The sequence below is a fragment of the Camellia sinensis genome, chromosome 1, assembly GCF_055761805.1.
Source record: "Camellia sinensis isolate YWXY chromosome 1, ASM5576180v1, whole genome shotgun sequence".
NCBI lineage: Eukaryota > Viridiplantae > Streptophyta > Magnoliopsida > Ericales > Theaceae > Camellia > Camellia sinensis.
This window is the reverse complement of record NC_138961.1, coordinates 42,881,900-42,908,971: the sequence shown is the minus strand read 5'-3', so window position 1 is coordinate 42,908,971 and position 27,072 is coordinate 42,881,900. Positions and strand designations below refer to the sequence as shown.

General features: G+C 37.8%; 1 protein-coding gene and 1 long non-coding RNA gene across 2 annotated transcripts; both read left to right on the top strand.

Moving 5' to 3' along the window:
* Positions 1-1,625: 1,625 nt before the first annotated feature.
* On the top strand, positions 1,626-13,005 carry LOC114302206 (uncharacterized). The gene is made up of 4 exons (XM_082875878.1): positions 1,626-1,664; positions 1,786-3,758; positions 11,340-11,731; positions 12,914-13,005. Exons 1-4 carry the CDS (start codon positions 1,626-1,628, stop codon positions 13,003-13,005), a joined length of 2,496 nt encoding a protein of 831 aa, XP_082732004.1.
* Positions 13,006-20,036: 7,031 nt separating this feature from the next.
* On the top strand, positions 20,037-26,250 carry LOC145788778 (uncharacterized). The gene is made up of 2 exons (XR_014333914.1): positions 20,037-24,098; positions 25,602-26,250. It is a non-coding gene; the product is annotated as an uncharacterized LOC145788778 (long non-coding RNA).
* The last annotated feature ends 822 nt before the right edge of the window (positions 26,251-27,072 follow it).

Below are 27,072 nucleotides of genomic sequence, written 5' to 3'. Positions count from 1 at the left end.
AATTTTAAACGATTCAATAGGAATAAAAATGAACCAACAGTGATAGAGGGTTACTTACACAAATGCTTAGAAATAATATTCCAACACCAACTCCAAACACCCAGCTCCACCACTTCAATCACACAAACCTAATAACAAAACCTCAAATAAATTAATATTTTTACGTGTTACATACACCCACAAAAACCCCACCATAATAGATTAATGTATTGCTTTAATATCCAAGTGATCAAACCATTCAACCCAACTTTATAGCCAAACACACCCTTACCCATGATACAAAACTCCATTGTTTCTATTACCCACCCAAAGTGACACTTACACATTGCACCCAATTCTCAAAACCTAAGTATGCACCTATAGATCTTCCAAATCCCCTTAATGCATTGCTTGTTAAATTCCTCAACATAAACTTAATAATTATCAGTAAAAACTGATTTTACCTTAACCAATGTGCGTCCCAAAATCACCAATGTGCTGTCTCCAATCCCTCTTGTAGCCTCACTTGAACCTCTCTTCTCTTTTTCTTTTCTTTTTTTTCTTTTACCTTCTCAAACCCTAGCCGCCTATGGAGCAATTCCCAGCCTCTATTTTGTTTGTTTTCCAAGACTTAAAGCCACAATAGGTGGCCTTATTAACCTAATTTCTCAAAGTTACAAAATTACCCATCTAAGTAATAGGAAATATAATGTCATCTCATAACTAATTCTTTGATATTAATAAATGACCCATATAAATTAATTTAATTACTTATCTATCCAATAAAATGATCTTACACACAACTTGGGTTTTACACACACCTCAAATGGTTGATTTCAACTCTCACAACAAAATTCAAGGCCTCTCTTCAAATTGCTTTAATGATTCAACTTTCTTATTAATTACTAATCTACTACTATTTTTTTCTTCTCTTCCTTTTTTAATTTTCAAACTGACAAAGTTCCAACATCTTGTGGCCCATTAAAAACTAGGATGAAAATCCATTGCATGACATACCCATCTGAATTAGTTGTCCTTGACTAACTTTATTTAATATAAATCCACAAACTGAGATATGCATTGAATCCTTGAGGTACCTTCTTTTTCCATGAGTAGTGACAGGCCTTAAATAAAATATAAAAAATGCTATAGATTCTAAAAGTTCTACTAAAATTTCTAACAAATGTCTCATGTGGGTCCCACACCCATGTGAGATAGAAATTTTGGTAGAACTTTTAGGGTCTCTAACATTACTTATAAAATATTGACTATTTTACATTAGATGTGACTTAAATGTATGATTTGCTGACATTTGGAAGCACCTGATTAGCTTTGATAATTCATTGCTTACACTAATAGAATTCTAATATAAAACTACCCGTGATGACATATCTTTGATTAATTTTCATCTCTTTCAATGAAAGCAATCCACCAAAACACAGCCAAACCTTTTCTTTGCTCAAGCTTGATCATGTTATGGCTACTTCACAATCTGCACATTCATCTAATACTTTTATGCTGCTTGAGCTCACTGAATTTTGGCTTTTCTGCTACCATACAGAGCTCGAACGAGACGGACCGGCTTTCATTGCTAGCAATCAAAGCCAAAATAATTGATGACCCACTGCATGTTTTGAGCTCTTGGAATGACTCTATCCACTTTTGCATGTGGCAGGGCATTAAATGTGAGCACCGCGGCCAGAGGGTCACCGCGTTGGACTTGCAGTCCCGGAAACTGGTGGGGTCGATATCCCCACACCTCGGGAATTTAAGCTTTATGAGGGAATTACAGCTCCAAAACAATAGCTTTGGCAACGAAATCCCCTTGGAGATTGGCCATTTGACAAGGCTGCAGATTTTGAAATCGATTTTTCTTACAATGGATTGGTAGGAGAAGTTCCTGTAAATTTATCTTCTTGTGCTAATCTCATTGAAATCGATTTTTCTTACAATGGATTGGTAGGAGAAGTTCCTGTGGATCTCGGTTTCTTGTCAAAGCTTGCGACAGTAATTATTCACGACAACAATCTTACTGGAAGTCTCTCTCCTTTAGCGAATTTGTCATCTCTTAAAGCACTTTCTGCAGCGGAAAACTTCTTTGATGGCAGCATTCCTGACGGTTTTGGCCAATTAAAGAATTTTCAGAAGCTCGCAATTGGCATAAACAGGTTGTCCGGGGTCATCCCTCCTTCACTCTTCAATCCCTCTTCTCTCACAATGTTTGATGTCATTGGAAACCAAATCCAGGGGAGTCTTGCATGGGTCTTGGGGATCACTCTTCCGAATATTGAGTTCTTCAACATTGGTGATAACCAATTTACAGGATTAATTCCAGCTTCAATATCGAATTCATCTAAACTCCATTACCTAATAATGGTTCAAAACAAACTTATCGGAAAGGTTCCTAATTTGGAAAGGCTGCGAAACCTCGAGTGGCTAAGCATTTCTGGCAATCAGCTTGGATCCGGGGAAGCTGATGACTTGAACTTTATCTCTTCTTTGATCAATGCCACCAATTTGCAGGTTTTGGGCGTGAATCTCAACAATTTTTGGGGGGAGTTGCCAGGATCCATTGGTAATCTCTCAGGTAATCTTCAAGTTTTGTATCTAGACAACAATAAGATATTCGGAAGCATTCCACCTGGGATTGTAAATCTTGTTGGCTTGCAGAGTTTGTATATGCAGGTTAACCAACTCACCGGTACTATTCCAAGTGAGATTGGCAAGCTTCAAAATCTACAGGAATTGAATCCCATCAACAATTCATTGTCTGGTAACATTCCATCTTCCCTCGGAAATCTGAGTTTGTTAAGTGAACTTGTTTTAGGAATCAATAATTTTCAGGGAAACATTCCTCAAAGTCTAGGGAATTGCAACAATTTGCAATTGTTGTTTCTTTCTCAAAACAACCTTAATGGTACAATACCAAAACAAGTTGTTTCTATCTCATCCTTATCTATATATCTAGACCTATCCCAAAACCAACTAAGTGGTTCTCTTCCTATGGAAGTTGGAAATTTGGTAAATCTCGGTTCCTTGGATGTCTCGCACAACTTGTTATCTGGTGAAATTCTGAGCACCCTGGGCAGCTGTACAAGCCTGGAAACACTGCGTTTGGGGACTAACTTTTTTAACGGAACCATTCCTTCTTCTTTGAGTTTCTTGAGAGGCATTCGAGAGTTGGATCTCGCAAACAATAACTTGTCCGGTGAAATTCCAGTGTTTTTGGAGGGTTTTAGGTTGTTGCAAGATTTGAATCTGTCTTTCAATAATTTTGAAGGTGTAGTCCCAACACAAGGTGTTTTTAGTAATACAAGTGCAATATCAGTGGTGGGAAACAGTAAGCTCTGTGGGGGTGTAGCTGAATTGCAGCTTCCTAAATGCAACTTTAAAGTGGATAAAAAATGGAGACCAAACACTGCCTTAATTTTAGCACTCTCTATTCCATTTGGGCTTCTAGGACTAGCTCTGGTGGAGTGTATTTTGTATCTTTGTTGCTTTAGAAAGACAAGAAAAGAAACTCCTTTAGACTCATCAGACAATTCACTCTTGAAGGCGTCTTATCAAAATCTTGTTAAAGCCACTGATGGGTTCTCATCATTCAATTTAATTGGCGTTGGTAGTTTTGGGTCTGTGTACAAGGGAGTTCTTGATGGAAGAATTGTTGCTGTGAAGGTACTTAACCTTTCACGTCGAGAAGCTTCCAAGAGTTTCATATCCGAGTGTGAGGCCTTGAGAAACATCAGACATCGGAATCTAGTCAAGGTGCTAACGGCATTGTTAGTAATGGGCGCCCATGTGGCATGACCATTAAATTTGAATTTGAATCCTTATCCAAATAGGTTTTGAATTTGAAATCAAACCTATTTAGGATAACCACTCAAGAAACAGATGTTATCAGTTTTAAACTGATATGGATAGATATTATAATATAATATATATATGTTATATGGTTATGGGTAATCCAAGTGAGAAACAACGTTGAGTCTGTTTCTACCCATATTCTGACTCTCTCCCAAAAACACAACAATCAAGTCTTTGACACTGTGGTTGGTGTGGGTGATATTCAATCTATGATATCACTCCACTGCTGGGTTGGTTCATCAAGAAGTTCCCAGGAAGCACGTGATTTATCCAAGAAGGTTCTATCATCAAGAAGGTATGATTTGATTATTTTATCCGCTGCATATTCTGTGTTTACTAGTTTACATGTTTATTCTGTGTTTACTAGTTTACATTGGTATCAGAGCACTGTTTATGGATATTTTCGTGTTTCCTTTAATCATGTGTATACCTTTATATGTATATGTATATATATTATACACATGAATATTTGTAGAGGAAGAAAAAAAAATTTTATCAGATTAGGAGCATAAAAATATTTTTTTTATGTTCATTAATGTCTTTTTTCATATCATAAATAGTTTTATTTTGAAAAAAGGAGTCCGGCAGTAAAAAAATCGGACCGGAAAACACCCTGGAAGGCGGCGCGTGGTCTGCACGCGCCACCTGACGTCGTGGGCCATTTCCACCCGCCACCACGCGCAGCCACGCGCCTCCACGCGCCAGCTGCTCAACCGACGCGCTTGCACGCGCTCTCACGCGCGCGTCAGCGGCGCAGCCACGCGCGCGCCCTCCGCGCCACGCACGCGCGCCGTGCTCTGAGCCGCGGGCTGAGCCGCGCGCTGAGCCGCGAGCCGAGCCGTGAGCCGAGCCGCGCGCTGAGCCGCGAGCCGAGCCGCGCGCCGAGCCGCAATCTGGGCCGCGTGCTGAGCTGCACCGTTTTCCTCGGCTGGCTTGGCTACTGGCGATTAGGCACTATTTGTTTTGTTTTTAATTCTGTATTGCGTTAAATGGTCATAATTAATTCATTACATATTTGTTTTATGCGTGGCTTATACTGTTAGACTCAGAATTAATTTTTCTACATTCTGTAAAATTTTGAAAATTTTCAGAAAATATAAATTATTTTTCCTGTGTTAATAATTCATATTTTATGCTTTAAACTGCTTCTGGTGTTGCATAAATATTTTTCTGGAGCTGAAATATTTATTGTAGACTTCTGAAAGGTTTTATTATTTACTGGTAATATTGTCTCATTTTATCAGTTTCTGGATTTTTTATTTCTAATTTTATGTGTATTTATTAGTCATTTAAAATTCCAGAATATTTCAGAAAAATTTCAGAATATTTCAGAACAATGTACATTTTAATTATGGCATAATCTGAATATTGTTTCTGTTTACTAGTTTCTGGATTTTTTATTCCTAATTTTATGTGTGTTTAATTAGTTATTTAAAATTCCAGAAAATTTCAAAAAATTCCAGAAAATTTCAAAAATGATGTACACTTTAATTATGGCATAATCTGCATATTAAATACAATTTTTTTGGTTTTTTAATATGTTGCAATTAAAGAAGCATGATTAATTATTTATTTGAATTCCATCATTAAATAAATATAGCATGAGTTGTTTGTAAATTTATATTGAGATGCTATTGTATGGAATTTATCATGCTTTGTATATGCCATAAATAGTGGGAGATTGTTTGATTATTTTTTGCGCATGGAATGAAATTAAATCTTGATAATTATCACTAGAGGCGCAAGAGATGATTACGAGCATAGCAAATTTTCGATCTTGAGACATGTGTAAAATTATCATTATTTAATTTAGATTCTTTTTTTTGCTGCAAAATATTTGGTTTTGTGTTGCTATCATTAATATCCCCTGCGCATTTATTTACTCTGTATGTAGAAATGGCTGCTAAGACAGTGGTGGCAGACTTAACTAAGGGAGAGAAATTGGATGGCGACAATTATGACATATGGCGCCGTAAGATCCAATACCTCCTCAATGAGCAAGAGGTGTTGACCACACTTGAACAAGTGATGGTTGAGCCAGAGCAGGGCAATACAGCTCAACATCGTCGTGATCTTGAAGCCTTTCAGACTTGGCGTAACAAAGATCGATGTGCGCGCTTTACTATGTTGAGCAGCATGCACAACGACTTGATTAGTGAGTTTGAGCATTGCCCGACTGCATTTGAGATGTGGGAAGCTCTCAAGCAAAAGTTTGGTATTACCTCTTTGGCAAAGCTACGTGGGCTGACTATGAAGTTTGACTCATATCAGAAAAGGGCGCATCACTCGATGAAGCAGCATTTGAGAGTCATGTCAGCCATGATACGTGAGCTTGCGGTTGCTGGGCATAATTTGACTCAAGAGCAGCAAGTACAGGCTGTGATACGCTCTCTGCCAAATTCTTGGGAGCAGATGAAGCAGAACATGATGCATAATGAGAGTGTGAAAACATTCGAAGACATATCGCGTCATTTGGAGCTAGAGGCTGAGCGCCTTGAGGCGGCTAAGTCTGATGGTTCTGCTATGGTGGTTGAGTCAAGCTCACGTAGGAATTCTCAGTTCAAACGTGGAAAAGCAAAAGGTGCCCCTAAGAAGCAAGCAGCGGCTGCGCTTAAGCCCAATGGCGCTAGAAATTTCAAGCGTAGGGGCAAGAGAGGTGGTAAGAAGGCAAAGGCAAAATTGACATGCTTTAACTGTAACAAAGAAGGACACTTCGCTCGGGATTGCCCTGAGCAGAAGAAGGTACTCCCTTACTTAATTTCTCGCATTCAATGCTTTGTGTCTAGTCAAGCATTAATTGCTCATTCTCCTCATTTTTGGGTTGTAGACTCCGGAGCAACAGACCACATCGCGAGGGACAGAGTAGGGTTCGTTGAGTATCGTCGAGTACCTGCTGGGAGCAGAAAAGTTTACATGGGGAACGAGTCCAGTGTGGAGGTGCTTGGTATTGGCACATTCAAGCTGGAAATGCGACGAGGGCGCACCTTGTATCTTCATGATGTTCTTTATGCTCCGGATATTCGGCGAAACTTAGTTTCAGTTATTAGCATGATGAGCCTTGGTTTTAGCTTTTGTTTTGAGAATAATGGTGTTAGCATTTATTTGGGAACAATTTTTTATGGTTTTGGTTATCTTTCAGATGGTTTTTTAGTTTTGATTGTGGATGATTCTAGTATTAATAAAAATGCCAATGGCTCTATTTCTAATATTGCATCTTTTTGTGATAATGATTCTATGAGATGGCATGCTAGATTAGGCCACATAGGGCAAGACAGGATGACTAGATTGGCTAGAGAAGGTCTTTTAGGCCCACTCGCTAGAGTCACTTTGCCTACTTGTGAGCACTGTCTTGCTGGAAAGGCAACAAGAAAACCATTTGGAAAAGCCATAAGGGCATCTATCCCATTGCAACTTATTCATTCTGATATATGTGGACCAATGAATGTGAGGGCAAGGCATGGAGCCCCTTATTTCATCACATTTATAGATGATTGCACACGTTTTGGTCATGTCTATCTGATTTCTCACAAGTCAGAAGCATTGGATTGCTTTAGACGGTATGTTAATGAGGTTGAGAATCAATTAGACAAGAGCATTAAAGCTCTAAGGACTGACCGAGGACGTGAGTATCTATCTGAGCAATTTAAAGTGCTCTGTGAGGAAAAAGGAGTTATCAGGCAATTGACAATTCCTAGGACTCCGCAACAAAATGGTGTAGCGGAGAGAAGGAATCGCACATTGCTTGACATGGTTAGATCAATGATGGCGCAAGCTAATCTTCCAATTTCTTATTGGGGAGATGCTTTGTTGACTGCTGCCTACGTCCTTAACCGTGTGCCCTCCAAATCAGTTCCTTCCACCCCATATGAGATGTGGACTGGCAAAAAGCCTGATTTAGGCAATTTACGGCCTTGGGGTTCGGCAGCTTACATACACAACGCTTCTCATAAGTTTGGGAAGTTGGGCCCTAGAGGAAAGAAGTGTATCTTCATTCGCTATAGTGAGCATTCTAAGGGCTATGTGTTTGTTGGGGAGCATCCGGATGGAAGTGTGACTGAAATTGAGTCGCGAGATGTGGATTTCCTAGAGGAGGATTTCCCTAGCAGAGGTGAGGTAACTAAAGAAGTAGAATTCTACGAGATGGAGGATCTACTTGAAGGCGCACCTAGTAGCTTAGTAGAGAATGAGGAAATAATTCCTCAAGCTCCTAGGGACAGTGGGAGCGATCTACCTACCCATGGATTAGATCCAATGGATGAGGATTCTCAGGATTCTCAACTACGTAGAAGCAAACGTGGAGCTATACCCCGTCGTCGTTTTGAGATTGAAGGGGAAGCATTCATGATTGCTCCGAGTGATGAGATGGAGCCTAAGAATCTCAAAGAGGCTCTCTCATCCCCTGCTAGTAAAGAATGGAGTATTGCAATGGAAGAAGAAATAGAGTCTATGAAGAAAAATCATGTCTGGGACTTGGTTGATTTGCCGCTAGGGCGCAAGACTATTGGGAACAAATGGGTTCTCAAAATCAAGCGCAAGGCGGATGGTTCCATAGAAAGGTATAAGGCTCGCCTAGTGGCGAAAGGTTACACCCAACGAGAGGGTGTGGACTATGAGGAAACTTTTTCACCAGTTGTAAGGTTTGCCTCTATTCGCCTAATCCTGGCCATAGTAGCTCAGTTGGACTTAGAGCTATATCAGATGGACGTTAAAACTGCATTTCTCAATGGAGAATTGGATGAAGAGATCTATATGGATCAACCAGAAGGCTTTGTGGCAGTAGGTCAGGAGCGCAAAGTTTGCAAGCTTCAACGATCTATTTATGGCTTAAAGCAATCATCCAGACAGTGGAATCTGAGATTTCATCGAGCCATTGTTTCAAATGGGTTTACGATGATTGATGAAGATCACTGTGTGTACGTTAAGCGGTCCAAGGACATTTTTCTGATATTGTCATTATATGTAGATGACATATTATTGGCTGGAAATGACAAGGAGATGATTGTCGCCACTAAAATGTGGTTGTTCTCTACATTTGAAATGAAGGACATGGGTGAGGCGAGCTATGTGCTCGGTGTTAAGATCCTCAGGGATCGCTCTAGGAGACTTCTTGGTTTGTCTCAAGAGGCTTACATTAAGACTATTCTAGAGCGGTTCCAGATGCAGAGCTGCAAACCCATTGACACTCCTGTTGCAAAAGGCGAGAGCCTAAGCCTTGATATGGGTCCTAAGACTCAAGAAGAAAATGAAAAGATGGCCCGTGTTCCCTATGCAAATGTTGTTGGAAGCTTGATGTATGCTATGATGTGTACACGTCCTGACATTTGTTATGCAGTCGGATTGGTGAGTCGTTACCAATCCAACCCAGGACCAGCTCATTGGAAAGCAGTTAAGAGGATATTACGATATCTTAGAGGGACTGCAGATTACACACTTTGCTACCAGAGTTCAGATCTACATCTAGTTGGCTATTGTGATGCTGACTGGGGAGGAGACCTAGATGAGCGTAAGTCTACTTCAGGATATGCTTTCATGCTTAGCGATGGTGCTATTTCTTGGAGCAGTAAGAAGCAATCCTGTATCGCCTTATCGACTATGGAGGCTGAGTTTGTGGCTTGTTCATCTGCCGTTCAAGAAGCCGTGTGGTTAAGGAGATTCCTTCAGCATTTGGATGTTGTCACACACACTTCAGACCCTGTGACTATCCATTGTGACAGCATGGCTGCACTCGCTTACGCTAAGGATCCTAAATACCATGGCAGAACCAAACACATTGATGTGAGGTTCAACTTTATCAGAGATATTTTGGCGCAGAAAGAAGTGATCCTGGAGCACATCCCTACGAGTCGCATGGTTGCGGACCCTTTGACTAAGCCCATTGCTAGAGATGTTTATCTTACTCATGTTAGGGCTTTAGGACTACGTAGGTGGCGATTTTTTTTGTGTATTCAGTTGAACTCATTTTTGGGGATATTTATGCCATTAGTATTCATACTTGTTTCTATCACACATTTATGTTTACTACTTTTTGTAATGGTTTGTGAATTAGCATACACAAAACAATTAAATTGATGTTAGCAGGCAAGATTGGCTCACTCACACGAGCAATCGCCCTTAGCGCTGGGTAGCGAGTAAGGATGAGATTAGAAGCTAAAATTATCCACTAGCTATGTCGCCTTGGTTGGAGCCAAGATGAGGTCTTGTTAGAGACCGACCATGGATATGAGAGTACCCACTTTTCCATGATATGTCTGTTATGGATAGCCTGATGCGAGATCTCATTTGATGCCTGAGAGGCGAGCAAATAGAGAATTCGAGTTAGACGCTAGGAAGCGACTCGTGCGCTTAAGAGCGACTAGACTAAGATCTGTATGGTGTGTGAGTTTAACATCACTCTTTGGAAGAGTAACTCCACTATAACATGCATTCATACTGCATGTGCTTATCGACCCGTTAGCGAGGTGAAAGAATGGATCCCTGCTTCTTCACCGTGTGAGTCCTAAAAGTCATTTTTCCTAAGTGACTTTACTTTGTGCCTTTTGTGACCTTTGACTATGTCATAAGATGAGGAGTTGATGTTCAGCTACTTTGGTATGTTGCCTGCGGTCATGTATGATTCGGCTTTAAGGGACATTACTGGGAAAGCGGTCAATTTCAAATTGAATGATATGAGGGTGAAGGGAAGATCATCTAGTTCTACATCTCTGCTCTATATTCACTGTCGACAACTCACATCGCTCTTTATAGGATGCTGATTGGGTGTGAATATAATGCGGGACCTAGGAGAGTCAAACATGCTCTTTGAGGGATTAGAGATGTTTTTGGACTGATGTAGCTAGATGGGTCTGGGTACATGAGACACTATTTCTGTTCTTTTTGGGTTGATGTCTCTGTGCTGACTCATATTGAGTTTCTAGTATAGAGCTCCCACTTGCAGGTGTTCTCAGCGGTCGCACGGTGCATTGGCTAGTATGAGATTGTTCGTTTTTGGGGAGATTGAGATAGAGATGTGGTAGTGTCATTCCAACTCATGTGCGAGTGGGAGATATTAGTAATGGGCGCCCATGTGGCATGACCATTAAATTTGAATTTGAATCCTTATCCAAATAGGTTTTGAATTTGAAATCAAACCTATTTAGGATAACCACTCAAGAAACAGATGTTATCAGTTTTAAACTGATATGGATAGATATTATAATATAATATATATCTGTTATATGGTTATGGGTAATCCAAGTGAGAAACAACGTTGAGTCTGTTTCTACCCATATTCTGACTCTCTCCCAAAAACACAACGATCAAGTCTTTGACACTGTGGTTGGTGTGGGTGATATTCAATCTGTGATATCACTCCACTGCTGGGTTGGTTCATCAAAAAGTTCCCAGGAAGCACGTGATTTATCCAAGAAGGTTCTATCATCAAGAAGGTATGATTTGATTATTTTATCCGCTGCATATTCTGTGTTTACTAGTTTACATGTTTATTCTGTGTTTACTAGTTTACAGGCATGTTCGACCGTAGATTATCAGGGTAACGAATTCAAGGCCCTGGTTTATGAGTTCATGATCAATGGGAGTCTTGAGGAGTGGTTACATCAAAATCCCAAAAAATATTTGTCAAATGAAGAGCTCAGGATGTTAAACCTTCTTCAAAGACTAAATATTATCATTGATGTTGTTTGTGCACTGAATTATCTGCACAATCAGGTCCAAACACCAATAGTCCACTGTGATCTTCAGCCGAGCAACGTTATTTTGGACAAAGATATGATTGGGCATGTTGGTGACTTTGGGTTAGCAAAATTTCTTCTAGATTATGCCACCCATGACTTGTCTACAAATGAAACAAGCTCTATTGGCATAAGAGGAACAATAGGTTATACTGCTCCAGGTAATTCATTTATTCTCAATAATTTTCTTTCCTAAAAATGATGTTCAGGCAGACTAGTTGGCCGATAGCCTACCTGCGTGGTTGGCTATCATCACTGGGCGGCCAATGATAGTCAGTCTGATTCATTGTCCTTTTTAAAATAACACTACACGCATCGAAAGGAAAATCAATGTATTAGTTGGGGTACGTACTGATTTTTCTGTGCATATTTCTGTTACTTTTTCTGCACACGTACCATTATTTTTGTGACTTTTTGTGCACATACCATTATTTTTCTTAAGATGTGTTGTGATTGCAAAATATGGTATGGGAAGTGAAGTGTCGACGTATGGTGATATCTACAGCTTTGGCATCCTCGTGTTAGAAATGTTCACAGGGAAGAGACCCACTGATGAAATGTTTAAAGATGGTTTAAGCCTCCATAGCTTTGTAAAAGGGGCTTTGCCATGGAGTGTTTCAGAGGTTGCAGATCCAATACTTCTTGAGGCCAAAGAAGAAGACGAAGAAGAAGAGACAAGCAAAGAAAATTCAAAAAATAAAAGTTTCATGAGTAGTGAAAAGATTGTGGAGTGCTTGAGTATCATACTTGAAATTGGAGTCAATTGTTCTTTAGAACTGCCTAGAGAAAGAATGGACATTAATGATGTTTTAGCTAAATTACATTTCATCAGATGCTCACTCTTGTAGGATCATACATGGATAGAGATGAATTTAGGAGTAAATCATTTGGAATGTAGTACTTTTGTCTTAGTTTAATACTAGTCGCCTTGCTTCCACACTGTTTGAGCCATTTCTATAATTGATACATTGGGTGAAAATGGTTTTTTTTTTTTTTTTTGTGTGGATATTTTAGTAGGTTATTTGGGCAAATGAACTGTTGGAAAACATATTGGATAATGTCTAAACTCAGTAAGAATGTGTGACCTATGTTGGCAAGATCATGGTATTTAAGAGGTCATCTAGGCAGCCTCTTACAATATTAAATTAATTGATATTATAGTAGTGTTACAAATTACAATCATCATTTTCTTTTACCACATTTCATTTATCATCTGATGTAACGCACATACATTAGTTAGATCTTAATGATAACAAAGACCCCCATGCGATTGTAATTAATGTTCAACTAATGTGTGTAACCTACCCCCACCTAATTTCCTATTGGCTTTCTTCTAACCATAGCTTGCTCGCTCTCATCAACTACTGCTTCAATTGAAGAAGAAAATTGCCACAGAGATTTCATCGCCTTCTCCATTTCTCTTCCTGGTGCTTGATTATCTGTGTACTGTAGCTGTGAAATCATAGTGTTCTTTACTTTCTTAATTTTGATTAAGGCTTCTTTGTTTTTTGTTTATTTATTGGAAAACTTCTTTGTTTCACACCATTGTAAACCAATGTTAAAATATAGTTTTCACTTGATTTTTTTATTATTTTTTATGTAACTAGGATATGGGATCAATCATATTCAATATGTAAAAATAAATTGTTAAAAGGTTGTGTTTGGATCTGTAAATAAAAACAAACAATTATGCAGCGGATAAAATAATCATATCATACCTTTCGATGATAGAACCTCGTGGATAAATCACGTGCTTCCAGAAAATTGATAAACCAACCCAACAGTGGAGTGATATCACAGATTGAATATCACCCACACAAATCACAGTGCAGAAGACTTGATCGTTGTTTTTGGGAGAGAGTCAGTTTATGGGTAGAAAACAAAACCTACGTTGTTTCTCTCTAGGTTACCCATAACCATATATCAGATATATATTATATTATTATTATTTATCCATATCAGTTAAAACTGATAATATCTATATCCTGAGTGGTTATCCTAAATAGGTTTGAATTTAATTCAAAACCTATTTGGATAAGATCCAAATTATGTTCGAATGGTCATGCCACATGGGCGCCCATTACTAACATCTCCCACTCGCACATGAGTTGGCATGACACTGCCACATCTCTGTCTCAATCTCCCAAAAATAAACAATCTCATACTAGCCACTGCACCGTGCGACTGCTGAGAACACCTGCATGTGGGAGCTCTATACTAGAAACTCAAAATGAGCCAGCATAGAGACATCAACCCAAAAAGAACAAAAATAGTGTCTCATATACCCCAGACCCATCTAATTACACCGGTCCAAAAAAACATCTCTAATCCCTCAAAAAAGAGCATGTTTGACCCTCTCAATTCTTGCAATATATTCACACTCAATTCGCCTCTCATACAGAGCGATGTGAGTTGCCGGCAGTGAATATACAACAGTGGTGTAATACTAGATGATCCTCCCTTTGCACTCATGCCATTTAGTTTAGGATTGACCGCTTTCCCAGTGATGTCCCTTAAGGCCGAATCATGCATGACCGCAGGCAACATACCAAAGTAGCAGAACATCAACCCATTACCTTATGACATAGTCAAAAGTCACAAAAGGGTACATAAATGAAAGTCATATCAATAATGACTCGTAAGACTCACACGGTGAGGAAGCAGGGATCCATTCTCTCACCTCATTACTCGGTCGCTAAGCACATATAGTATGAATACATGTTACGGTGGAGTAACTCTTCCATAAAGAGTGACGTCATACTTGATACACCGTACAGATATTAGTCTAGTCGCTTTCTAGCGCCTAACCCGAATTCTCTATTTGCTCGCCTTCTAGGCGCCAAATGAGATCTCGAATCTGGCTAATCATAACAGGCACAACATGGAAAGTGGGTACTAACATCCATGTTTGGTCCTTAACACGACCTCATCTTGGTTATAACCAAGGCGACATACATAGTGGATGATTTAAGCCTCTCTTGGCTCCGAATAAAAACAAACCACCAGTCTCATCCTTGCTCGCTCCCAAGCGCCAAGGGCGATTGCTCGTGTGAGTGAGCCAATCTTACCTGCTGACATCATCATTTGCTAATCATTATGACACAAACCATAATAGTGTCAACATCCCATCATCTCAAAATAAGTGATCGATTTAAAAAAAAATGACCACAGCTTGCGCAATTATAGATTCCAAACATAAGCCTTATCAGCACCTCTTGCGATAAGTATATACAACGGAATCCACCATGTGCGCCTCACATGGAATGATTTAAGATCACTACCTCTTGCGCAATAACCTCTCTAAAGATATTTTTGGTGACCAATTTGCGTTCATTCTTAATGCGCCCAACTAGCGCATTGAATTTTACAAGGAGCAAATTAATATGCTTCTAATAAAGCATTTTATCCACAGTCTAATGAGCAAGGTCAATGTCTAAACAACTCAGTTGACCATTTACCAAAGATAACACTTATCATGCCGAATACGCCCACATAGCGTACTTTAGGCTCCCACTACAAAGAAAATCAAGGAATATAGGTCCTCCCAAAGACAATTCGAGGATTCACTCAATAGCTAAGGCTCTGGCTTTTACCGATAGGTAAGTCAATGGATTTGCAATTTTGCATCTAGAATCATTCTAGGATATTCTCTATGTAAGTCATCGAAGACAAACCGAGAATTTTCCTAAAACTATCCCTAAGGATCGTACATCCGAGCATATAAATTACATCACCCATGTCCATCATATCTAAAATAGAGGACTGCCCACCCTAGGTGGCGACAACCTTATAAATTCCTGGCTTATAATGACTAAGTAAGGAAAAACTTCTTTTGGACCATTGATCATGCCTCAGTGGTCTTCATCGATCATCGTTGCCCTATCATGGCTTGACGAAATCTAAGAACCACTGTTTGGATAACTGCTTTAGGCTGTAAAAGATTTATTGGAAGCAGCAACCTTTTTGCGCTCCTAACTTTTCACCATAAAAGCAGAAGGTAAATCCTTACGGATCTACTTATCCAATTCTCTAATGGAAAAACGGGTCACAATGTCCACAAATCAATGTTCCGAACTTATGTCAATCATAGCCTAAGTCAAAATAACCTCACTCCCCAGGAGGAAGTCTTTTCATGGTCTACACTTTCCTCAATGGTGCGACCATTCGGTATCTAGCGAGCCTTATGCCTCAAAAATGACTATCCAAATTACGCATAACTTTATAACAGTTTTGCGTCATAATGGAAAGTCAACCAAATTATAAAAATGGTTAATCCTCAAAGACTTTGTCTTAAACTGCGCAACATTGATCCACTTTCAAAAAATAGGGGACTAGAGCCTTAGGCATTATCCTAGGCTCTTTATCATCTTGCGGAGCAATCATGAATGTTTCCCTCTCAATCACCCAGTGATGACGTGGAAAATTTTCACATTTGCTACCACGCAACTAAGAATGTAGAGTATTCTTCTCTAATGGAGTAATCCATTAGTAGGCACATCGCTCCCACTGTCCCTAGGATATTGGAAATTTCTTTCCATTCTCAACTAGGCTACATAGAGCGCTATGCTTGGAATTCTCCATCTTATAGAGTTCCGAAAACTCTATTCACATCACCTTTACTAATAAAACTTTATGTGACTTAGTTACACTACCACAAAGCTGCGTACCTATATGCACATGACCCGGAGGGTTTGCATGACCGCATACAATAATGCGCCACACGACCCTTTGTGTTTACAAGACAGCATACAATAATGCGCTATAGAACCCTAGGTCTTAACTTCGCAATCTTATGAGAAGTAGAATAAAGATAAGCTGCTTAATGGTTACAGATCGCCCATAGATGGCTCTCTGCTAACCCATTACTCAAAATGGAGTGTAAAATCTGATATGGAGGGCACTTAGTTAGGGATATAGGCAACAAACTAGTGCAATTCCCAATTGGGAAACATTTTGCGCCATTATCCACCTAACATTAACAATATTTAATTCCTTATCTCTACTACACCAGTGTGTTGTTGAGTACTAAGAATAATCAATTTTCTAAGAATCCATCTCTCTTCACAGAGTTTTTCTGAAAAATAACTCAAATAGATACTCGCCACCTTGGTCAAAACTAAAAGCACAAAAAACTCTTATCTAATTGATCTCGACCTCATATGTGCAATGTCAAAAATCATCTCAAAACTTTTGACTTATGGGAGATCAAATAGTCTTGACTCAGATGTGTATCGTAATCTATAAATGTGTCGAGATTGAGGCTTAGCTATCATACCCTCACACATATCTAGTCACAAAATATCATAGTGGACTAAATGCGCCAAAACAAATGACCTTCTGCGGCTTTCCTACTTACTTGTGCGCACCCATTGCGAACAAAGTTACACATTCACATGAGAGCAGGATATCATAAGCGAGTGGGCCCGAGAAGGCCTACTCAAACCATCGTGTCATCATCTCATTAATGTGATTAAGTATAATAAGCCACTGGTTCATGACCAATGTCATAAACTAATTCCAATCATCTTAATGTGTGAGTTCTCGAAGACAAGTTTTAAAGGTTTAGGCCCAACTAGGTAATGACTCACGACTAAGTCATATTCACTAGATCATAAAAAGGATGCCATGGAGATATCAACTGCGCCTAAGTCGCAAATTTAACTAGTAAGTGCTAATCCCCTGCACCTTCAAGTCAATTTTATTCTCCATACACTTTAATACATCTAGTTGAAAGATGACGATACTCCTGTTGCCATCTCTATTTCTCGCTTCATAGTTACTTGCAATTAATTCTACTATCCACAAGAAGGAGAGAATAAGCTATCAACTATGATAGCTCCTGAAGTAACTTAAGCGCGAATTAGGCTAAAGAGTCTAATTCAACACAATGCTCTTACAAGCGATGCGTTAAATTCTTAGAGTCATAACAACCTTGTCAGCCTTAACCTTTTCATTACTATGCTGCAACGTTTGCGCTTAGTGGTAAATGTTATTCAAAACGTTAGCCTAGTAAAGGAATCACACAAAGAAGCACCTCATCCATGTTTCACACTCAAGTGTGGAAACAGTAAGTGTCCACACTTAGACAAGTTGGCAATGCTAATAGATTTTGCAGCCACTAAGCGCTAATCTTTTCACTCAGTGTTAATAGATTTTGTAGCTTCTAAGCGCTAATCTTTTAACTTCACGTGATATTTCAACGCATACTATTATAGTGCATGAAATTTCGCTCAATCCACTCCCAATAATTGGGTAGAGAGCAAAACACTGCTCGTACTGGCTACTCGTCTTACACTTAATGACTAATTTATTTAAGCTCGCATTTCTTGGATGACGTGACTCTTGAATGTTACTTCATCCAATGATGTAACATTATTTACAAGTCAAATTACAAAGTCAATCCGCGCAGCTCATTAGTCAAGATCATATACAGATCTATTGAGGGCTTACTAATTTCATAACTCCAAAACTCGCCAACCAAAACTATGTAGCGTGCCGCTAACTATAGCGCACACATTAGTTTTTATTGTGCCAAACAAGGCAACAAAAACACGGCGACTTTGAGTCATGTTTCCTTACTTTGGCTCAATTAAGGTTTGACCTAAAGTCTCCAAGACTTTTGCTCATCTAAAGAATGGGATTAGTTTGTTCACATTTGAACATCTCTACTAAGTCTAGGTCAACCAAATTAACTTCCATAAGCTAAATCAATTTAGAGAGAAATTCGCATTGGGATTAATTTGATTAGCATAATATAATTTTGCCGCAAAAATCTAAATTAAATAGTGACAATATTACACAAGTCGCAAGATCGAAAATCCGCTATGCTCGTAATCATCTCTTGCGCCACAAGTGACAATTATCCAAAATTTAGTTTAATTTATGCGCAAAATATTGGTTTTCGGGAGTTAATCTACAAAGATTTCTCCCAACCGAATAACCTCCCACTGACTATGGCATATACAAAGCATGATAAATTCCATACAATAGCATTTTAATGCAAATCTACAAATAACTCATGCTATATTTATTTAATAATGGAATTCTAATAAATAAATAAATAATCATGCTCTTCTAATTTCAACATATTACAAATCCAAAAAAAAAATATGTTGTATTCAATATTCAGATTATGCCATAATTAAAGTGTACATCATTTTGAAATTTTCTGAAATTTTTCTGAAATATTCTGGAATTTAAATAACTAATAAACACACATAAAATTAGAAATAAAAAATCCAGAAACGGATAAACTGAAACAATATTACCAGTAGATAGTAAAACATTTCAGAAGTCCACAATAAAAATTTCAACCCCAGAAAATTAATTATGCAATACCAGAATCATTTTAAAGCATAAAAAATGAATTATTAACACAGAAAAAATATTTTTTATTTTCGTAAAATTTTCAAAATTTTACAGAATGTATAAAAATTAATTCTGAGTCTAAGGGTACCAACCATGCTTAAAACAAAGCTATAACGAATAAATTATGGCCAATTAACGCAATTCAGAATTAAAAACAAACAAACAGAGCCTTAGAGCCAAGCCAGGCGGGAAAACGGCTCGGCTCGGCTCGGCGTCGCTCAGCGCAACTCGGCGCGAGTCAACGTGGCGCGGCGCATGGCGCGCGTGTGTCGCACACGTGGCGCGGCTGGAAGCGGCGCGGCTAACGCGCGCATGTGGAAGGGAGGTGACAGATCGCACGTGTGGCGCGTGGGGGGCGCGTGGAGGCGCGTGGGGCTGCTGCTCGGCGTCATACAGCGCGTGAATCACACGCGCCGCCTTCCCGGTTGTTTTCCGGTCCGATTTTTGTACTGACGGACTCCATTTTTCACAATAAAAACATTTATGGCATAAAAAATAACATTTAAGCAACATAAAATTGAGGTATATCACTCTCTCAATCTAAATGGAGTTAAAATGCAAAAAAGAAAACCGTGCACTTCGTCTTCCTCCTCCATTAATATTCATGCATATACATGTATATATACGCATGTAAAAATAGAAACACGAAAATATTCATCAATGGCTCTGATACCAATGTAAATAAAAACAAACAATTATGCAGCGGATAAAATAATCATATCATACCTTTCGATGATAGAACCTCGTGGATAAATCATGTGCTTCCAGAAAATTGATAAACCAACCCAACAGTGGAGTGATATCACAGATTGAATATCACCCACACAAATCACAGTGCAGAAGACTTGATCGTTGTTTTTGGGAGAGAGTCAGTTTATGGGTAGAAAACAAAACCTACGTTGTTTCTCTCTAGGTTACCCATAACCATATATCAGATATATATTATATTATTATTATTTATCCATATCAGTTAAAACTGATAATATCTATATCCTGAGTGGTTATCCTAAATAGGTTTGAATTTAATTCAAAACCTATTTGGATAAGATCCAAATTATGTTCGAATGGTCATGCCACATGGGCGCCCATTACTAACAGGATCAATGATTTAAAATCCCTAACCTAAATGTATATTGCAGTTAAGAGTTTGAATCACTCTGTTTGGATTGGTTTTCAAAACATGTTTTCTACAATTTTTTTTTGAAAAAAATAGAAACTAGTAATCATACAAAAGAGATGTTCGCCTATTTTTTCCCCCACCAGTTTTTAAATTTTTGTTTTCAGAGACCAGATTTTACGAAACATAATCAAAGAGATTGTGTTTGAGGAACAAGTTCAGAGGATCTATTTCCCAACGCACTGTAGTACTCCTAGATGGTTTGTGATGGCCTTTCTAATTGAAAATCCCAATTCATTGAGATGCTGGAACTGTTGTTCAATTGTCTCTTCCCCTTTCTTCTTGTTTAATAGGAGTATTATATGTGCACTCTTGATATTAAAGTTATTTAGGGGTTGTTTGGCATAATCTATTTTAACACACCTTTTTATCTTTTTATCTTATTCAGGTTATATCAACTCTTATTTGATTCACATCACCTTTCTACTACTTTGCACATCTTTTCATAAAAAATAAAAAAATATACTTATTTAAATTATCCCAAACAATCCCTTAATCTACATTATCTGAGATACTGTTTTGTGTAACGAGTATATAATCGTAGTATATTCCTCTTTTATATAAACAGAGAAGAGGACACAGTTGAATAACTCACATTTATATAAACAGAGAAGAGGACACTACTGTAATGTACGTGTTACACAAAGTACAAACTTACAAAGGTCCCATTTGTGACATTATCAATTTTTAAAATTATATTTGTCATACATTTTTTAAAAGACACAATAAAGCCATATAGTTATGAATATCATATCAGTCTCTGTTTTTAATATGAACAATCTGCACACAAAACCTCATGAAATGAACTACTTTGATGAGAATGGGACTTGTGGTAGGCCTAGAAGCAGAGACTAATTCAGAATTCTAGCTTTGGAAAAGCAAAAGCACATGACTAAAAATAATAATAATAATAATAATAATTTCCTGAAAGTTTAAGATATTTTATCAATTTCTAAAACTACAAATATAATTTTTTTTTTCTTAATAAAAAATAGTTGTTAATTGTTAGATTATCACCTACGAAAGTTAGCCTCCCTCCTAGACATTCTTTGCTGACATACAGCTATGATCCATATTATATATATTGAAGGTGAAATAATCTCGAAGTCTAAAAAGCAATTAATCAATGCTTGAATTGAAGAGCACGCTCCATGATTGAAGGGATCAAAACCCATTCATCAGTGTAGAAATTTACTTTACAACAGAAATTTTGCAAAGTTTTTAATACAAAATCTCCTTTAAATTCTCTTCAATAAATTCATTCTAGTTGGTCAATATAGTTTTTTGCAATCCTTGATTGATTTGATTAAACTTCAAACTCTTCCAATGAAACCTCCATTCCAAGTGGGTAGTCTAATAGCATCTTGGTCATTTGTTTTCTTGTTTCTTTCTTGTCTGTCTAGGTTCTGGCAGCAATGAAACAGATCAACTAGCATTGGTTGCATTCAAGTCCCAAATAACTGATGATCCCTTCAATCTTCTCACTTCCAGGAACCATTCCACCCATTTTTGCCAGTGGATTGGCATCACATGCGGCCGCTGCCGCCACCAGAGGGTCGTCTCGTTACATCTCGGTCCCAGAAATTGTCAGGTAACATTTCACCATACATTGGAAACTTATGCTTTCTCAGAGCATTGCACCTCCAAAACAATAGCTTTGGTCACGTAATTCCCCCAGAACTTGACCGCCTAAGAAGACTAGATATCTTGCATCTCCACAACAATTCAATTGGTGGTGAAATTCCAGCCAATTTATCAGGTTGCTCTAAGCTCATCCGCTTTGATGTTTCTTACAACAAATTGTTGGGGCAACTTCCTGTGGAGTTTGACTACTCTTCGCTAAAACTTCAGGTTATACATATTTCACATAATCAACTTAGTGGAGGTATCCCTTCTTCTTATGGAAATCTATCATATCTTCAGAAATTTGTTGCAACCATAAATAATTTCCATGGGAGTATTCCTGACACTTTTGGAAAGTTGACAAATCTTCAGGTTATTGCTTTCGGTGCAAATAAATTGTCAGGGACCATTCCAACATCGATCTTCAATATCTCTACTATTAATATTTTTGATGTTGGAGAAAACCAAATCAAAGGAAGTATTCCTTCTGAAATAGGCAATGCTTTTCCAAATCTTGAGCTTTTTTGGTATCGAGTCTAATCAATTTACTGGATCCATTCCAGTTTCAATATCCAATAATTCAAATCTTTTCAATCTTGCAATAGCATTGAATGAGATTACTGGGGGAGTGCCAGCTTTGGACAAGCTGCATAAACTTCAGTGGTTTGTAGTAGCATTCAATAATCTTGGGAGTGTTCATAGCGGTGACTTGAACTTCTTTTGCACTTTTTGATCAGTGCCTCTAGTTTAGTGGAAATTGATCTTCGCTATAACAATTATGGAGGAATGCTGTCTGAAACCATTGGCAACCCGTCAACTAATCTGCAAAACATGGATCTTGATCAAAATCAGATATTAGGTAGCATTCCATCTGGGATAGGAAATCTCATCAACTTGGAACGTTTATGGCTGTCTGAGAATCAATTTACTGGTAATATACCATTTGATATTTCGTAGCTTCAAAGGCTATATGAGTTGTCTTTCTATGAAAATAAACTCTCGGGATTAATCCCATCCTCTCTAGGAAATTTAAATTTGCTTATTTTTCTTGATTTAAAGTCAAAACAATTTTCATGGTAGCATCCCTTCAAGTCTGAGCAACTGCATAAATTTGTTGCGTCTGAGCCTTGCACAGAACAACGTTAATGTGCCATTACCCCAACTAGTTATTGGTCTCTCCTCATTATGAGAGTTGGACCTATCTCAAAACTCTTTGACAGGTTCTCTTCCAGTATTTACTTGAATATTTCCGAGAACATGTTATCTGGTGAAATTCCTGGTATTCTCAGTAGTTGTGTAATGTTGGAAACACTATGTATGGAGGGTTACTTGCGTCAAGGAACCATTCCTTCTACTTTGACTTCTTTGAGAAGTGTTCAAATTTTGGATCTCTCTCACAACAATTTGTTGGGAAGAATTCCAGAATATCTCGAGGCTTTTAAACTCTTGCAGATTTTGAATTTGTCTAACAATGATTTTGAGGGTGCAGTACCAACGAAAGGTATCTTTACAAATGCAAGTGCAATTTCAGTCAAGGGAAATCGCAAACTTTGTGGAGGTATACCCGAATTACAATTGTCTGTGTGCAACTCCGTGCGGTCCAAAAAGAGGAGACTAACTCTGGCTTCAAAACTGGCAATTTCTATATGTAGTGGGATTCTAAGGCTTTCTTTTTTGTTGTTCATTCTATATATTTGTTGCTATAGAAAGACAAAAAATGATCATTCTTCAGTTTCATTAAGAAAATCACTCTTGAGAGTGTCTTATCAAACTCTCCTCAATGCTACTGGTGGCTTCTCTTCAGAAAATTTGATTGGTGTTGGTAGTTTTGGGTTGGTGCAGAGGAATTCTTGAATATGGTGCAACAATTGTTGCTGTGAAGGTACTCAACCTCCAACGTCATGGGGCTTCCAAAAGTTTCGTAGCTGAGTGTAAGGCCTTGAGGAACATCAAACATAGGAAACTTATTAAGGTACTCACGGCTTGTTTAGGTGTTGATTATCAAGGTAATGATTTTAAGGCCCTGGTTTATGATTTCATGTAAAATGGAAGTCTGGACGAGTGGTTGCATCCAGTTAACAGAGAAGATGAGTTGGACAATGAACCAAAGAAATTAAATCTTCATCAGAGATTAAATATTTCTATTGATGTTGCTTGTGCATTGGATTATCTTCACCATCAATGCCCAACACCAATAGTCCACTGTGATTTGAAGCCAAGCAATGTTCTTCTGAACAATGACATGACTGGCCATGCAGGCGAATTTGGGTTAGCAAGATTCTTACCAGAAGCCACCCACAGCTTCTCCACAAATCAAGGCTCAATAGGAGTAAGAGGATCTATTGGATATGCTGCTCCGGGTAAACATTCTTTCACCCACCTTTCATAAATTAAATTTCCATTCTCTTGTTTCTGTATATTCTTAGGAGAATTCCATTATGAATTTGTATTTTGCATATTGAATTCAAGTGGCGAAAACATCCATCTTCCCACACAGATATCTTAATTGCCACACCTGTAGAGGGAAAAAAATGGAATTCCTTGTATTTTGCCTTCTACGAACACAATCTAAGTAGGCCACAGAATGATGAAGATTTGATGTTGAAGAATTGCTTTCCTCAATAACCAAACCAAACCAAGCTTTAAGTCCTATCAATTGCTAAATTGCCTCCATTTTTATACTTCTAATATGTTTTCTTTTTCATTAATTTGAGAAATAGATAACAAGAACAAGATTACTATTGCCTGTACAATTTCCAAATGCCAAAACAAATGAGAGGAAAAAGAAGAGTTAACTTAGGAGTATTCCCCTACTTTTCATTTGACATTTTCTTGCTAGTCCTCATTTTGATTTGAAACAACTGAAAACCTAATTGTTCTCCGAGTAATATGTGTATTGGTGGTTTCTATTAAAATTGGCCTCTAAGTTTGGCATGAGATGGTATTTGATTAGTATGATAAATTAATCGTGAGAAATTTGTTTGTGAAGTCACTGTTTTATCAGGTGAAACAAATAACAATGTACTACTGCTTTTCAATTTTTAAGGAAAAAATATTAATTGTTGATTACTTCATAAGAATTTAGGTTGGTGTTAATTTATTCAAACCGTTGATGGTCTTTTCTGTTGAAATATTTTCAAAATAATTAAATGTTGTTTTGGGTTTATAGTTTTTTTCAGTTTTTTGCTTCTTTTTGTTATTGCCTTCTATGAAGTCTTGTTTCACATAGAGAAGAGACGACAAAGTTTTCCTATCTTGATTGGATAGTTAAAACGCTACAAAATGCGATTAAAGGGTCAGATTTCAAAATTGTCATTATGACTATTGTAGAGTAACTGTTTAGTAGCAGTTTATCACTGTTATTAACAGTAATTTTAATTCAAATTCAAAAGGAGATGTTCTGATCTATATATAGATAATTAGGCATCCAAGAATGGGTAGAAAATATTCAGGTTACTCTTCCTATTTTTACAAGGCTTTCTAAAGGCAATCTACTACTCTTTCTCTTCTTCTTCTGGGTTCTGTTTTCTGCAGAAACAGAATTCCAGAACCTGTTCTATTTTGTGCATCACCAAAGGTATTTTGGGAAAATTTTCCCTAAGTGCAAAGTGCAGATTGATAATCAGTTTCGGCTGGGCTGCATTGTATCCTAGAGACGATTTTCCCTTACCCGTTGCACTATTTGTAGGGGCAAATAACGTCTCAAGGACAGAGACGTTTGTAACACGTCTTGATGTGATATTTTCTATTGTTTCAAATATTATCACCATACCTATTTATCTAACAATTTCTGATGAAACAACTTATTTTTAGAAGGGATTTGAGTGTCTTGACCATTTCATTCCCTGGTTTGTTTCTTGTAGAGTATGCTATGGGAAGTAAGGAGTAAACAAAGGGAGATGTGTAGAGCTATGGGATTCTCTTGTTAGAAATGTTCACCGGGAAGAGACCCACCGATGACATGTTCAAAGATAGTTTGAACCTTCATAAGTTTGTTAGGCTGGCTCTGCCTCATCAAGTGGCAAACGTTGCAGATCCAATGCTTTTTCAAGGAGGAGAAGAAGAGACTAGCACTTGGAACTTGCGCAACAGAAGCTGTGCTAGGTGTGAAAAAATTAGAGACTGCCTGATTTCAATATTGCAAATTGGAGTCACTTGTTCTGCAGAGTATCCGAAAGAGAGGATGAACATCAGTGCTCTTGTAGCTTAGTTGCATTCCATCAGGAACATTTTTCTTGGAACTATGCCTTTGAGAACTAAATATGTAAGTGAGATAAATTGGAAAATGTTTATGGTTTTAGGATATCATAAAAAACATAACAGGCTTTAAGGCTTTTCTATTAACGGTTTAATGATTTTGCTATGGTATTGTACTTTATTTGATCCCTGCACAAGATCGATGCACCCTTCATGAGTGGCAGCTGAATCTTGGATGTTATTATTAACTATTGTAATTACATTTATTACTGTTACTAGTGTTTTGTAATTCAACACAATTAGATCTTTGCAATTCTTAATTAGAATCTTAATGTGTAGGGTTTAGCATATAATTATTTGGGATTGATTAGGTATTTTATTTTTTACGGTAAATTACACTTAGCCTCCTTTATATTTAGTCATTTTCCCACTTTATGTTTGGCACATTTTCTACTTTTAACCTTTAGTTTTTTTCTTCTCATTTGGCATTTCATATTTTAAGTTTATCTTAATTTATTCTAAAAGTTAATTTATGTCCGACATTAGACAAAGAGTGACACATTGAAAGTCATGTGGCATAATGTGGGGAAGTATTTTATGAATGACAGCACGTGACTTGATCATGTTGGCCGAGATGATTTCGGCTAGGCCGAAGTTATTTGCGGAGATGCTGGAATCCGAAATAAACGGATAAGAGATAAGAATCCTGGACGAAAGATGGATCTATTTTGGATAATGATAAAGCTCTTAGGGAGTTTATCCCTATCTAACTGAGAGTTCGAGATAAACATTATGTGACACCCCTGTTCCGTAGTATGTTAATTGGTCCTTAACATGATGTGATTATGTATTTTGATATGATTTTGTGTTCCACTATGTGAAAATATGTGGTTTGAAATTTTATCTGTTCATCGTAGGAATATCTGTTTGAGTAGTCTGCTTTGGAAATTTAATTGAGGGCCTTATCGGCCACGGAACCCGAAATTGATTACGCCATTGTGGTTGGCATAATTTTTAGAGCCTGCGGTGAAATTTAATTGAAATTTGATTCTGGTCAATTTAAACTGATTAAATTGATAAATTAGGTACCCCATTATTTTATATTAAAATATTTGTTAGTGGGGCTTGTTGTATATT